This window comes from Choristoneura fumiferana, chromosome 16 (genome assembly GCF_025370935.1).
Source record: "Choristoneura fumiferana chromosome 16, NRCan_CFum_1, whole genome shotgun sequence".
In the NCBI taxonomy this organism is placed as follows: Eukaryota; Metazoa; Arthropoda; class Insecta; order Lepidoptera; family Tortricidae; genus Choristoneura; species Choristoneura fumiferana.
In genome coordinates, this window is record NC_133487.1 from 17,024,005 (window position 1) to 17,037,375 (window position 13,371).

General features: G+C 39.1%; 1 protein-coding gene across 1 annotated transcript; it reads right to left on the reverse strand.

The window, feature by feature from the left end:
• Positions 1 to 3,317: 3,317 nt before the first annotated feature.
• On the reverse strand, positions 3,318 to 13,141 carry LOC141436086 (esterase FE4-like). The gene is made up of 3 exons (XM_074098935.1): positions 12,900 to 13,141; positions 4,367 to 5,652; positions 3,318 to 3,608 (listed from the first exon to the last, which is right to left on the reverse strand). The coding sequence occupies exons 1-3, from the start codon at positions 13,086 to 13,088 to the stop codon at positions 3,425 to 3,427; spliced, it is 1,659 nt and encodes a 552-aa protein (XP_073955036.1). The 5' UTR covers positions 13,089 to 13,141; the 3' UTR covers positions 3,318 to 3,424.
• Between the last annotated feature and the right edge of the window lie 230 nt (positions 13,142 to 13,371).

Here is a 13,371-nt window from a genome sequence, read left to right on the forward strand (position 1 = left end):
ATAATCTTTTGTGAAATCCCAAATGTGTCTAATAATATACTAAGGTCTATTCATCCTTTCGTGTCTTATCACGTAAACAAACACTTCTCGTGTGTCATTCTTTTTTCTCGGATCACACAATAGCCATCACTTAAAATGTTGTTGTATACTAAAAGAAACTCACAATGTATTGAAATCAACCAAGTAACCACTGAAAAATATCATTTCGAATAAGATTGCCTTTAATAATCGAAGAAACGAATGAATAACCTCAAAAATATCTGCCATTGCAATGTCTAGATTGTCTATGATCGTATTAATAGGAAACGACAACCTATTGATATGGATAAATGTGGCAATTAATACTTAATGTAGAGATATCAGAAAATGCACTGGAATCAATCATAATAATTACTCGGAATTGTTGCGGTTGATTTCAACATTTATTTTAAACGAGAACGGACACGGACAGTGCGTAGGTGTCTAAGGTAAACTAAACGTCATTTCATATTGAGTTGAATTTTAAAAAAGAAGAAAAAATATAATGAAAACTTGGATGTAATGGTGCATGCACCTTTGCCTTTTCCACTAGAGAAAATAATAATAAATAAAATAAAAAGAGTTGAATCTAGAAATGTCATTCGTTTAGTTAGTACTTCGCTTGATGTCGTACGTTACGGGTGCTCTATTTGTGATATTTCTGACGATTTGGCTTGCTTACGGATTTATTTATGTTAAAATAATCGGTCATGTTTGTATATTTTATCGACTTTTCCAATCGCTAGTGATTGTCTATTATCACCTGTGACGTCACGTTTGTTTACATGATAAGACACGGAAGGATTTAAGATTACGATAGGAAGTATAAATAATGCTGTAGCAGCATTACTGTCCAATTTCATATCAAGTAACGATAGCAAAATATTAAATAATATTTGTTAGTCTGTTATTAAATAATATTTGATTATCAGTTCCATTTGATTAAACTTATTGCGTACAGATAAATACATTTAAACCTTCTTGACAACAACATAAAAGTTGAGTACACACACATAAATCAGGTATTTTTTTTAGGAATATTGGTTAAGCCGTTGGAGGCCCACTCACTCACTGTAGTTCGCAGTACTTTCAGTAAAACTTGTGTGGTATTTTTTCGCACTAGATTTGGTACAGGATCACAATAGTTCCACTAAACAAAATAGGTACATCACATGATCCCTCTTCTTTTATAATGTGTGTCATCTGGGTAACTAACGGTTCTAAGTAAATAACGTCCTGCCAAAGTACAATGAAGTTAAAATAGTCAATCTCAATCGCGTTTTTTTTTAAACTTTGTAACGAAGTTTCTCTTTTGTTTCGACTTTTGTTTTCATTGGAGTTATGTTTGGTGCCACCATAGTTTAGGAACTTGAAGTTCTGTTGTCAGATCCGGAACCTTTGGTGCACAACTCTGACTTGCATTGACAGGTTTTGATATTAGTGACGAAGGAACAACAACAATACTTACAGTATAAAAATGCTGAAGCACCATTATGTCCTTTCTTGTCGTTAATATAAGTACAGATAATAAATTATACAACATTACGTTATTCTATTTTAAATACATTTTTATAAGATAACGTTAGTTGACTGTAAAATAGACCGCATATAAAATCAACGCTGCTGTGTAATAACAATTAGTTTACAAATACATCAAGAGAGCAGACCAAAGATTATTTTATCTTTATTAATATGTCTGGCGTTCATTTGGACTGCGGCCTCTACGCAGAGCGAGGCCCGCGAGTCCCGCGCCGTGCAGACCGCGCAGGGTACAAGACTGATGGAATCTTTGAATTCTGCGGGATCCCATACGCTACTGCACCAACTGGACCAAACCGGTATAAAGTAAGTTCTTTCTTTCCATAACGCTCAGGTTCTTTCTTGCCTAGTTTAAAATTTCATCAATTTATTTTAGGCACCACTTCCCGGCCCAGTTTGGATGCACCCGTTTGAACAACCATCAACGAAATTGTTTGTCCTCAAATGAACGTACCAATGTTTGGTTTGTTCTCGCACTCCATGCAAGAAAACTGTTTGATTGCGAACGTTTTGATACCTGATACAGAAAAGACGAACCTGCCGGTACTGGTATATGTTCACGGAGGATGATATCAGGGGGGATGGGTGATCTGGTTAGACCAAAGACTTTAGTAAAGAGTAAGAGAATTGTTGCAATTACATTTTCACACCTCTCCTTCAGAAAAGTAACTTTTCCTCCCTGACGAGAGGGAGCAAAGTGCAACTTTTCTGTTCAAGGCTTTTCTAAGTATTTTATTGAAAATGGCATTTTTTGAAGTTGATAATTGTGAAGCCACGCCAGTTTCTATGCTGGTTGTTCTTTAATAATATTTAGAATTTGTTTTTTTTTTTTAAGTTTCTTAATGCTCAGTGTGAAAAGTTGTATGAGCCACTCGGGAGCAAAATTATTTTCATCTTGGGCGTTAACACTTGAATCCCTCATTACGCTCAGGATTCTACTTTAGAATCCCTCGCTACGCTCAGGATTCTATTGTAGAATCCTTCGCTACATTCTGGATTCAATGTACGCCCTCGCCGTAAATACACCATTTTGCTCCCTTGTGATACAAATAACTATTAATTACCGGCTTAAAGCTCACGGCTTTCTATGTCTGGGCACGGAAAGCGCTCCTGGAAACGCGGAAATGAAAGATCAAGTAGCACGGCTACGGTGGGTGAAGAAAAATAACGCTAATATAGGCGGAAACCCTGATGATGTCACTATTGTTGGAGGCAGCGCGGGATCTTCGGCGGTAGATCTCCTCAGCTATCTAAAATGGCAGACGGTCTTTACAATAAAGTAACATCTGAAAGCGGGGCGAGTGTTAGCAATTGGAGTATATAACATGATCCGATACAAATTGCCAAATAGATGCAGAAGATGGTCCCTTAGCCTGCCACAGACTTTGTTGCTCATTCACGCTGGACGGATTCAGATGACACTTGGCTTTGGTATACAGATAAATAAATATATGGATTTTGAAATAGAATAATAATATTGTATTTTAGCCTTGGGGGAGGCCTATGTCCAGCAGTGGACGTCTTTCGGCTGACATGATGATGATGATGATGATTGCATTTTAGGTGAAGGTAGTGCTTTGTTACAATAACTAAATGCAGTATACCATAAATACTCTTTTCTTTAATCTAGGAGTATAATTGTGTGATGTGGTTGGCTGAAAGAATTTGCTCTGAACGATGAGACCGCCTGCTGCTTACCTTGTAAATTTCTCTCTATGTAAGTTCAGTACTTGTTTTATTATATGATATTCAATATTGAGTCATTGTGTGGTATTGTTTATTTGTACATAGTAAATACATGGTGCATAAAAGTATAAATTTACAGTTTTGACTGCATAACATTTCAACTTAACTTTTTCAATTCACGTCAGAGTTTAAGTGGTGCAATCGGTGGCCTAAAGAACTGCTGGTAGATATCGTCCCAAAACCGAGCGCGTTTCTCATTGAGTGAACCTTTTAGATTTAACTGCAAATCAAGGTCCATGTGAGGAGATCTGTTGGCTCCAACAGGGGGCCAAGGTGGTAATTTTGATCCTTCGGGTACAGGTTTTCTGAAAGTAGTGAGTAATAAATTTACAATATTCTTCACGAATACTTCATTCGAATATTCTTCTTAGTACTAATTTGTAAACGTAAAAAGGAATATGAAAACCAAATCACGCGGCTTAGCTTTAGTTATATTCGGTAAGTTAGTTTTATAACTTTAAATAAATGTAACTAATAGCAGTTTAAATAAACGATAAAAAAGGATATAGTAAATAAATAAATAATTTATTAAGAAATATTAAGAAAATACAAAATATCCATAGGACGAAACCTACTATTAAATTAAAGTAACTAAATCTAAAACTTTAATTAAAAAGGAGAGGCCTCTTGGCATGGTGCCCATCACGCAAATAGTAAATGGTTGTTAGAAGTTGTTAAATTAAGCCGTGGTGGCCGAGTGGTTTGACCTATGGCCATGGCTATGTGCGGAATTACATTTGAAATTTACCATGAGCTTTACGGTGAAGGAAAACATCGTGAGGAAACCTGCACAAACCTGCACAATTCTGAGGGGAGGCCTGTGCCCTGCAGTGGGACGTATGTAGGCTGGGATGAGATAAAGTGTTATTGAAACTTTACATTTATAAATATAATTAGTGAAATCATTTAAGAAATACGCCGTATTATTTTTTTGGTTAACTTCGACAAACAACCCAGTTCATTGATAGAAACTAAATGTTGGTTTTTTTTTGCTAATAAAAACCCTTTTAATTTTTTTTCACTTCGTAAACTTTCTTCGTATTAATAAAGGTCTGAAACGTACCCTGTTGTTATAAAGTTCAGCCAGAGTTCAATCATTATTCTCTTCATTGTCTTAAAGTCTTCTGAATTATCAGGAAACCCAATAAACTTGTTTGATTCATGAACTACGGTAGACTGAGCACAATGACCCGCTCCGCGAACATTTTTCATAAATTCTGGTAGTCCTATATTGTTAGGGTAAGGTTTATAGTAAGAAAACTCGTAAAGGTATATGGAATCGCTACCAGCGTCAACTTGTAATTTAACGGCTCGCAGATGAGGATAAGCGAACATAATATCTGAGAAATAGTCAATGTACCCTTGCATAGTTGTTTCGGAAACAATTTCATCGCCAAAGTAAAAATTTTTAATTCTTTGAGCAAGTTCTTCTTTTTCCTTATCGTCTTTAAACTGAAGATCAGGAGGTAAAAAGTCTGAAAATTTTTCATTCATTCCGTTTTTCCATTGTAAAAAATTGCCAATACGAAAAAGTCCCTCCATATTTGCGAAGCCGTATAGGACAGGTACTTTACGATTCTTGCCCTGGGCTAAAATGTTCACCGGTGCATCCTCAAGGAACTTTTCCACACCTGTATCACCCTCCACGCACGGTGTGAAAACAAACGTTGAATCAATTCTATCAAAAAATACATCTGATGTCAAGGCATCATACCATAAATTGGAATAAAACTCTTCTAGTGCAGTTATGTTATCCACATTATCAAAATTCAATTGTTTTGCGAAATTTTTCGCATTTTGCACTGGATCAATCTGTACACTCCAAACGCCGACGCTAGCACCACTCTCCGGTATTGCTTTGTTGTATAGACCCTCGGTCATACCAGAGAGCATAAGGAGGTCCACTGCCGAGGAACCTGCACTAAAGCCACCGATGGTGACGTCATCAGGGTTTCCACCAAAATTAGCGATATTTTTCTGCACCCACCGCAGCAGCGCGACTTGGTCTTTCATACCCGCGTTGCCGGGAGCGCCTTCTGTACCCAGACACAGGAAGCCGTGTACCCCAAGCCGGTAGTTAAAAGTCACAGCAACTACTTTCTTAGTTCTCACTAGAGCCGTTGGTACCAATGCTTCTCCAAAGCCTATTACATAACCTCCACCGTGGACATAGACTAAAACTGAGAGGTTAGTCTCATTTGTGTCTGGCATATAAACATTAGCAAGCAAGCAATCCTCCCGTTCTTCGTACCCTGTCAAGTTTAAGGACTGGTGTTTTCCTTGAGGACATACTATGTTCTTTGTCACTGCTTCAAAAGGCTGTTTCCATTCTGGTCCAGGGAGAGGCGCCTGAAAATAAAAATGAAAATGAAAATATTATTATTAGAATGCAACAAACGTTAGAGATAGTTATGACCGACAGAGTGAACCTGTGTGTGTATGGTTTCACATCAAAATTATATAATTTCAAGTAACCGTTGACCGCGACGACGAGAGGTCGCTTTGCTCGTCAGTTGCAAATTAAGTGTTTTGTTGTACTTAAAGTTAAAAATTGGAAGTTTATGTTATATAATTGTTCGAGGGAAGTAAACTTTCCATTCGAGAGTGAAGAAATATAGGCGATACAACTTATCTGTGAAGTGCATTCCTTAAAACTAAGTCAAATCAATCAAATTGTTGAATCTGCACCGCCGGGTGCTAATTACCCTACGCAATCACGACTTGCCGCTTGTGCAATTTTGGACATTATTCGTATTGGCTTAGAGTCGATCTGCAAATTATCCTACCATGGCCGTGCTGTGTAAAAAATGCGTTGTTTTCGTGGGTGATGGCGATGTAAATTGCTCCCATTGCAGCGGTGCTTATCATTTTCGATGCTCTGGAGTGCGGGAGACCACCTTCAAAAAGATGACTGCTGATAAAAGAGCTAGTTGGAAGTGCCTTCAATGTCGGCAGTCGGACGGCGGTATCGGTGACTCGTTTAGTGAGCTAATTAAGGAAATTAAGGGGCTTAAATTACAAATTAACTCCATGCATGATGGCCTGGACCAGGCTCTTCAAGGTATTGTGAACATCGAGTCAAAATTGACAGCCATGGAAACCAGAATGGACGGGTTTGAATCGCGGCTTACTCTGACTGAGAGCAAAGTCGAACGACTCCAGTCCTTGGAAGCTGATTATAAGAATCTGGAGCCCCAGTTTGCTGCATTAAAATCAAATGAAGACGGAAGAGACCAGTTCTGTAGGATGAATAATGTTGAAATCAGCGGAGTTCCCCAGAAAAATGGTGAAAATCTACTAACGATTCTACGTAACAGCGCCATGAAAGTTGGATTCGAATTGCCTAAACTGACGTTGATGTAATTCACCGAGTGCGTCGTTTTACCACAACAGCACTGCAGGTGATGCTGGACGAGCGGCTGACCCAAGGCCGCCTGCGATTGTCGTGCGCTTCTGTCAGCGGCGGCGTAAGGATGAGTCGGTGGCGGCGGCTCGCGCGCGGCGCAACCTCACCAGCGCCGATGCCGGGCTGCCAGGTGCGGCCTCACCCATTTATGTCAACGAGCATCTCACCGCCGCTAGTTAAACGGGCCCGGACGAAAAACGAGCTGAGCTACAGTTACTTGTGGGTTAAACAATGCAAAATATATATGCGTAAAAAGGATGGATCTAGAATTCATAAACAAGTTAAAGTGACTGTCAACACTTTTGTTTAACTTTTTTTCGTTTTTGTGTTGTTCGGAATATGTTTTAAATTTATTATTCTCTTTGTGTTTACGATTTTTAGGTTTACTAATGGGCAGTTGTTATTCTATCGAAACAAACATGAGTCAGTTACAAATGTATGCTTGTAGGGAAAGAGTAGGTGTGGTTAATGTGGTGTGAAATGTTGTCATATATTTATTACATTTTGTTTTTGTTCTGGTTCCAATGGCTATGGATGATTTAAATTTTTACTATCAGAACGTAAGGGGCTTAAGGACTAAGTCTCACACATTCTTATCAAGCGTTTTAAATGCCGATTACGACTTTATTTGCTTAACGGAGACTTGGCTGAACTCTGATTTTTACAGCAATGAGTTTTTCGACGGCAGGTATGAAGTGTATAGACACGATCGGTGCGGGCGCGCGGCGCAGCGCGGCGGCGGCGTGCTGCTGGCGGCGCGGCGTGGGCTGCGCGGACCCCTGCCCGCCCTCGCCCCGCGTTTACATATTGCTTGTGTCTATTTCGCTCATAATGATAATCACTATGATTCACTTCGCTCTTTTCTTGATAACACTGCTATCATTATGCAAAATAACCCTGAAGATATTTTTCTTTTACTTGGTGACTATAACATTTCTCATGCTTCTTGGGTGTCTAATCCAGGCTCAAACCATCTCAATGTCGATGTTCGCGATGATAGAACTGTTACTCTGCTTGCTGATTTTCTAGCTTTGACGGGTGTGCAGCAGTATAATGCGTGTGCTAATATTAATGGGCGTTGTTTGGACTTAGTTATGACTAACGCGGAGTGTACCGTAGTCGCTTCTCCCGCTCCACTCACCGCTGAAGATCCTCACCACAAGGCGTTAGAAATCTCCTTAACTCTGTCGTTTTGTTCATATTTTCCACTACTTATACCTAATGACTCGTTAAAGCCTTTATTCTTTCTTGGGGACTATGAGAAAATTCGTGAGGAACTATCTGATATTGATTGGTCCTGCTTACATAGTTTAGATACAGATCATTCCGTTAGCTTTTTGTACTCCGTCATTAATAGTTTAATATTAAAATATATTCCCCACAAACGTACTAATAGCAACTTTATTTACCCGCCCTGGTTTTCTCGTGCGTTGATAAGGCTTAGAAAGCAAAAACGCGCAGTTCATAAAAGGTGGAAAATGTATGGTAATCCTCAGGATCATTTAGAATTTGTGTTCTTGAGGAAGAAAGAGCATAAGCTGGAGACCGAATGTCATAATAATTTTATCTCTCTTGCCGAAAATAAAATTCATAGTTGTCCCTCCCATTTCTGGTCCTTCATGAAATCTAAGTTTCCTTCTAATAGTATGCCCGATAACATGTCTTATAAACAGGATACTTCTAGTGATGGTAATATTATAAGTAACTTTTTTAATGATTATTTTAATTCAGTTTTTATTGATGATCCCTCCAGTGCTGTTGATCTTTCAGCCTCAGTAGCACAAGATACAATTATTGACTTATGCTCTGTCCACATCACAGAGGACATTGTTTTCAAACTATTAAATGGAGTGAATGTTAAAAGTGGTACTGATAAAATTCACCCACTATTTATTAAATCTTGTGCTCGTGAGCTAACTATGCCGCTAACAATAGTTTTCCAAAAGTCCATATCAAGTGGCCACTTTCCTACTCTTTGGAAAAATGCTTTAATTACACCAATTTTTAAAAGTGGTGACCCACATCTTGGTACAAACTACAGGGGTATCAGTAAGCTAAATATATTTGGTAAATTGTTGGAAAAGCTCGTCACTGAACAAATTATGGCTGCATTTTGTCAACATATTTCACAATATCAACATGGTTTCTGTCGAGGTAGGAGTGTGGACACTAATCTACTTTGCTTTACAGACTTTATCTTGAATAAAATTTCTTCTGGCTGGCAGGTGGATGCGGTGTATACAGACTTTTCAAAATGTTTCGATAGAATTAACCATAATTGTCTGATTTCTAAACTTCAGAGGCTCGGTATGCACGGGGACCTACTTAGATGGGTCAAATCTTATTTAACTAATCGAAATCAGGCAGTTGCTCTAAAGGGTTTTACATCTGGGTTTCTTCCTATCCCTTCTGGAGTCCCCCAGGGGTCTCACCTGGGTCCACTTCTTTTTGTTCTTTTTGTAAACGACATAGCTACATGTTTCCGAAATTCAGGGCATATAATTTACGCCGACGATACCAAAATTTATAAAGTTGTCGCCACTCATGCTGATTGCCACTATTTGCAGCAGGATCTTGATAATTTCCTTAACTATTGTTCTAATAATCACCTGTACTTGAATACCGATAAATGTTTTGTTATTAGCTTTACCCGTAAAATCGATCCAATTATATTTGATTGTCTTAAATGATAAGTGTTTAACCCGTGTGTCCTCCATCAGAGATTTGGGTGTCACCATGGACTCCCAATTGAATTTTTTAACTCATATTAACAATATTTGTAAACGAGCTTCCAAAAGTCTAGGAATGATACTTAGAATAGGTAAACCGTTCAAGCGTCCACAGACCCTTAAGATTTTATTTTACTCATTTGTTAGAAGTAATTTAGAATTTGCTTCTGTGGTTTGGACTCCTCAGTACCAAATTCATATTGATCGGTTAGAGCGTATTCAAAGTATTTTCCTAAAGTCACTCTGCTACAAGACTGGTAAACATTTTGATAATTCATTACAATTGTCAAAATATTTTAATTTCCTTTCACTCAAAAATAGGCGTCTTTATTTAGATTCGATGTTCTTTTTCAAAATCTTAAAAAATGAAATTAGGTGCCCAGATCTCTTACATAGTATAAGTTTTAGTATTCCATGTCCCTCCTTGCGTCCTCGAAGATTGTTCCATGTCAGTTTTGCTCGTACTAACTACACTAAACACACTTTTTTCAGAAGAATTCCTCGGTTAATTAATGAACAATTGTATGATATTGACCCATTTGCGAGTTCGCTTGTTACTCTCAAAAATTTAGTCAGGCAACATTTTGTAGCGTTTTTGTCAACATTTATCTTTCACCGAACCTAGTTTTGTTGATTTTTAATTTATTTTAGTACTCACATTAGTTTTAAATAACTTTTAGTACCTATGAATATTTATGAACCTCGAGGTCTTTACATTGTTTTTGGTTTACCTGTTTACTCATTAATATACGACTGTATGTGTTCTTAAAATAATAAAATAAAATAAAATAAAATAATTTTTGTTCAATCATGAAAAATCCAATTGAACAGAATGTTTTGTTGTGTGTGTGAATTTTTCGGATGAAGTCCTAAGTTCCAAACAACGCTTTTCATAAAGGTACCGAATATAAACATACTAGCTTTTGCCCGCGACTTCGTCCGCGTGGAATAGTCACTTTGGGAAGTATTTAATTTATTTAGGATACCTATTCTGCCAATAATAGCACATAGAAACTTCTACGGTTTACTGAAAATAACCATTTTTGTTCTTCCATCCATCCATGTTCTTTAGTAAAACATAAATATTTTGCGGGTAGCTACATTTTAACAAAACAACGTGTATTCTACCCTGCCAGCACAAAAGGACTAATTCTTCATAGTGAACTCTTGACACCTTAGGTACGTCCTTTATTGTAAGTTAGGAGGATATGATTATAATTAAGACGGCATTTTAGCTACACATAGTTCCGATAAATATACTTATTGTAAATTTGTTTGGAATTCCGTAACAACTTTCATCCCCATATTTTCAAGTAAATAGGTCGTATTTGAAAAGCGCGGCAACAAATGTTTTTTAGGGTTCCGTTCTTCAAGAGGAAAACATTGAACTCTTATAGGATCACTTTGCTGTCCGTCCGTCCGTCTGTCTGTCAAGACCCTTTATGCGGACCCTTTAGCGGAGTATCGGTATCGAGTTGAAATGAAAACCCTAAACTCAGGTTAATAGTCCCGAAAGCTGTGAAAAAATCAAACTTCTAAGTCAAGGCAATCAAAAGCTACAGTCATTCAAAAGGTGTTTTCATACAAATCGCCTTAACAGAAAAAGTTATAGCGCACTGCCGGCTGTCCTAGATACTTGGAATTTTGCATAAAGGTAGCTTTTATAGCACAATAAATAAGAAAAATCTGAAAATCATATTTTTTCATGATGATCTCACATTGCGTACATTTTTCTTATGAGCTTCAAAGCCTCTGCTATCACTGCATCATCCCCTCTGCTAACATCCCCTCGCAGTTAAAGTTTTCAAATGATGGCATTTTTTATAAACATTTTTTTTTGTTACCTATTCATCATCATCAATCATCATCACCACAATCACCATCGTCATCAGCAATCATCATAATCAGCACCACTCATCACCATCACCATCAATCAGCTCCACAGCCTCCGCTCCGCTAAGCAGCGTCCGCTGCGCTCTGCTCCACTGCCTCCGCTCCGCTGCCTCCTCTCCACAGCCTCCGCTCCGCCAGCCTCCGCTCCGCCAGCCTCCGCTCCGGCAGCCTCCACTCCGTCAGCCTCCGTTCCGCCAGCCTCCACTCCGCTAGTCTCTGCTCCGCCAGCCTCCGCTCCGCTCAGCAGCGTGAGCTCCGCTTCGCTACCTCCGCTCTACTTGACTGCCTCCGCTGCTGATTGTCTCCGCTCCATTCGTTGCCTCCGCTCCACTCCGTTGCCTCCCTGCCTACGCCCCGATCCGGTCCGAACAAATATCTAGGTACCTGGGCCAATCAACTATTTTACCGACACTTTGGGCGTCTCCTGCGTTACCAAAATTGTCTGCTCCGTTGTCTCCGCTCCGCTCCGCCAGCCTTCGCTCCGCCGCCTCTGCTCCGCTCAGCAGCGTCAGCTCCACTCCGCTGCCTCCGCTCTACTTCACTGCCTCCGCTGTAGCCTGCATTGTCTCCGCTCCATTCGTTGCCTCCGCTCCACTCCGTTGCCTCCCTGCCTACGCCCCGATCCGGTCCGAACAAATATCTATGTACCTATCTCTTATCACGTGCCCAAATGCCAAGTTTCATAAAGAACCATCGATTTATCTTCCATATAAACTTTCATCCCTTATTTTCCCCCTCACAGAAAGAATTTTGAAAAATGCGCGAACAAATATCTATATATCCCTTATCGTGATAAGGGTCACGTGTGCCCAAATGCCAAGTTTCATAAAGAACCATCGATTTATCTTCGACAATGATGATCTTCCATATAAACTTTCATCCCCTATTTCACCCCCTCACAGGATGAATTTAAAAAAACGCGCGAACAAATATCTATTTATCTCTTATCACGTGCCGAAATGGCAAGTTTAATAAAGATTCATAGATTTATCTTCGATAATGACGACCTTCCATATAAACTTTCATCCCCTATTCCATCCCCTCACAGGTCGAATTTTCAAAAAAGTTCAACCAAATATCGATTTATTTCTTATTAACTGCCTAAATGCCAAGTTTCATGGTTTTATCTTCGACAGCGACGAACTTCCACCATATAAACTTTCATCCCCTATTTCAACCCCTTAAAGCCTCTTTTTCGCGATAAAAGATAGCCTATGTTCTTTCCCAAGGTCTACTCTATCTCTGTACCAAATTTCATCAAAATCGGTTCAGCGGCTTAGGCTTGAAAGCTTAACAGACAGACAGACAGACAGACAGAGTTACTTTCGCATTTATAATATATTATAGTATTATAGTATGGATCAGGTTAAGCACCTAAAACGTCAATAGCGAGATTGACGCACAAAAAAAACATACGAAATTGGCTTGACCACAACCACGCTGGACAGCAATCAAATACCTATTGTCGTCTAACAAGGAGTGCACTATTGCTTAGTACATGCCCTTTGTAGTTGACCAGTTGAAAAACTACACTTGAAGAAAAAAAACTACTCAATATAAATACTTACGGTAAATTTTCGTGTGCCTGTAGGTGCCGTGGCGTACGGTATTCCATAAAAGAAGAATATATCTTTATCGTCGTTCTTGTATCCGCGCACGGGCCCCTGCGCGGTCTGCACGGTGCGCGACTCGCACGCCTCGCTCTGCGCAGACGCAGCGCACGCGACCGTCAAACAAAGAAGTATGATATTTTTCATTGTGCGTGTACCTTATTGTGGTGTTGTGTCCTACACTTCCTATTGTACTGACAATCCAGCTGGCAGTCTCGTATAAATATAAGTTACTAATAATCGCGTATCTAATTTGTACTTCTCGCCTCAGCATGTGGTTATTACCGGAAAAAATATGCGTAAGCCTTAGTATCATTGTATGGTTTCGTAACTATGGTATAATTTAAAATTAATGAAAACAATGTTATTTTTTAACACTCTTGGAATCACAATCGTTTCCACCACTTCTTTCTGGGATCCCCTTCATTAG

Coding starts and splice junctions, on each gene's coding strand:
- LOC141436086 (XM_074098935.1), bottom strand. CDS start 13,088: ATGAAAAATATCATACTTCTTTGTTTGACGGTCGCGTGCGCTGCGTCT. Junction 5,653..12,899: donor CAGGCACACGAAAATTTACC/GTAAGTATTTAT, acceptor TTTTATTTTCAG/GCGCCTCTCCCTGGACCAGA. Junction 3,609..4,366: donor CTGAACTTTATAACAACAGG/GTACGTTTCAGA, acceptor CACTACTTTCAG/AAAACCTGTACCCGAAGGAT.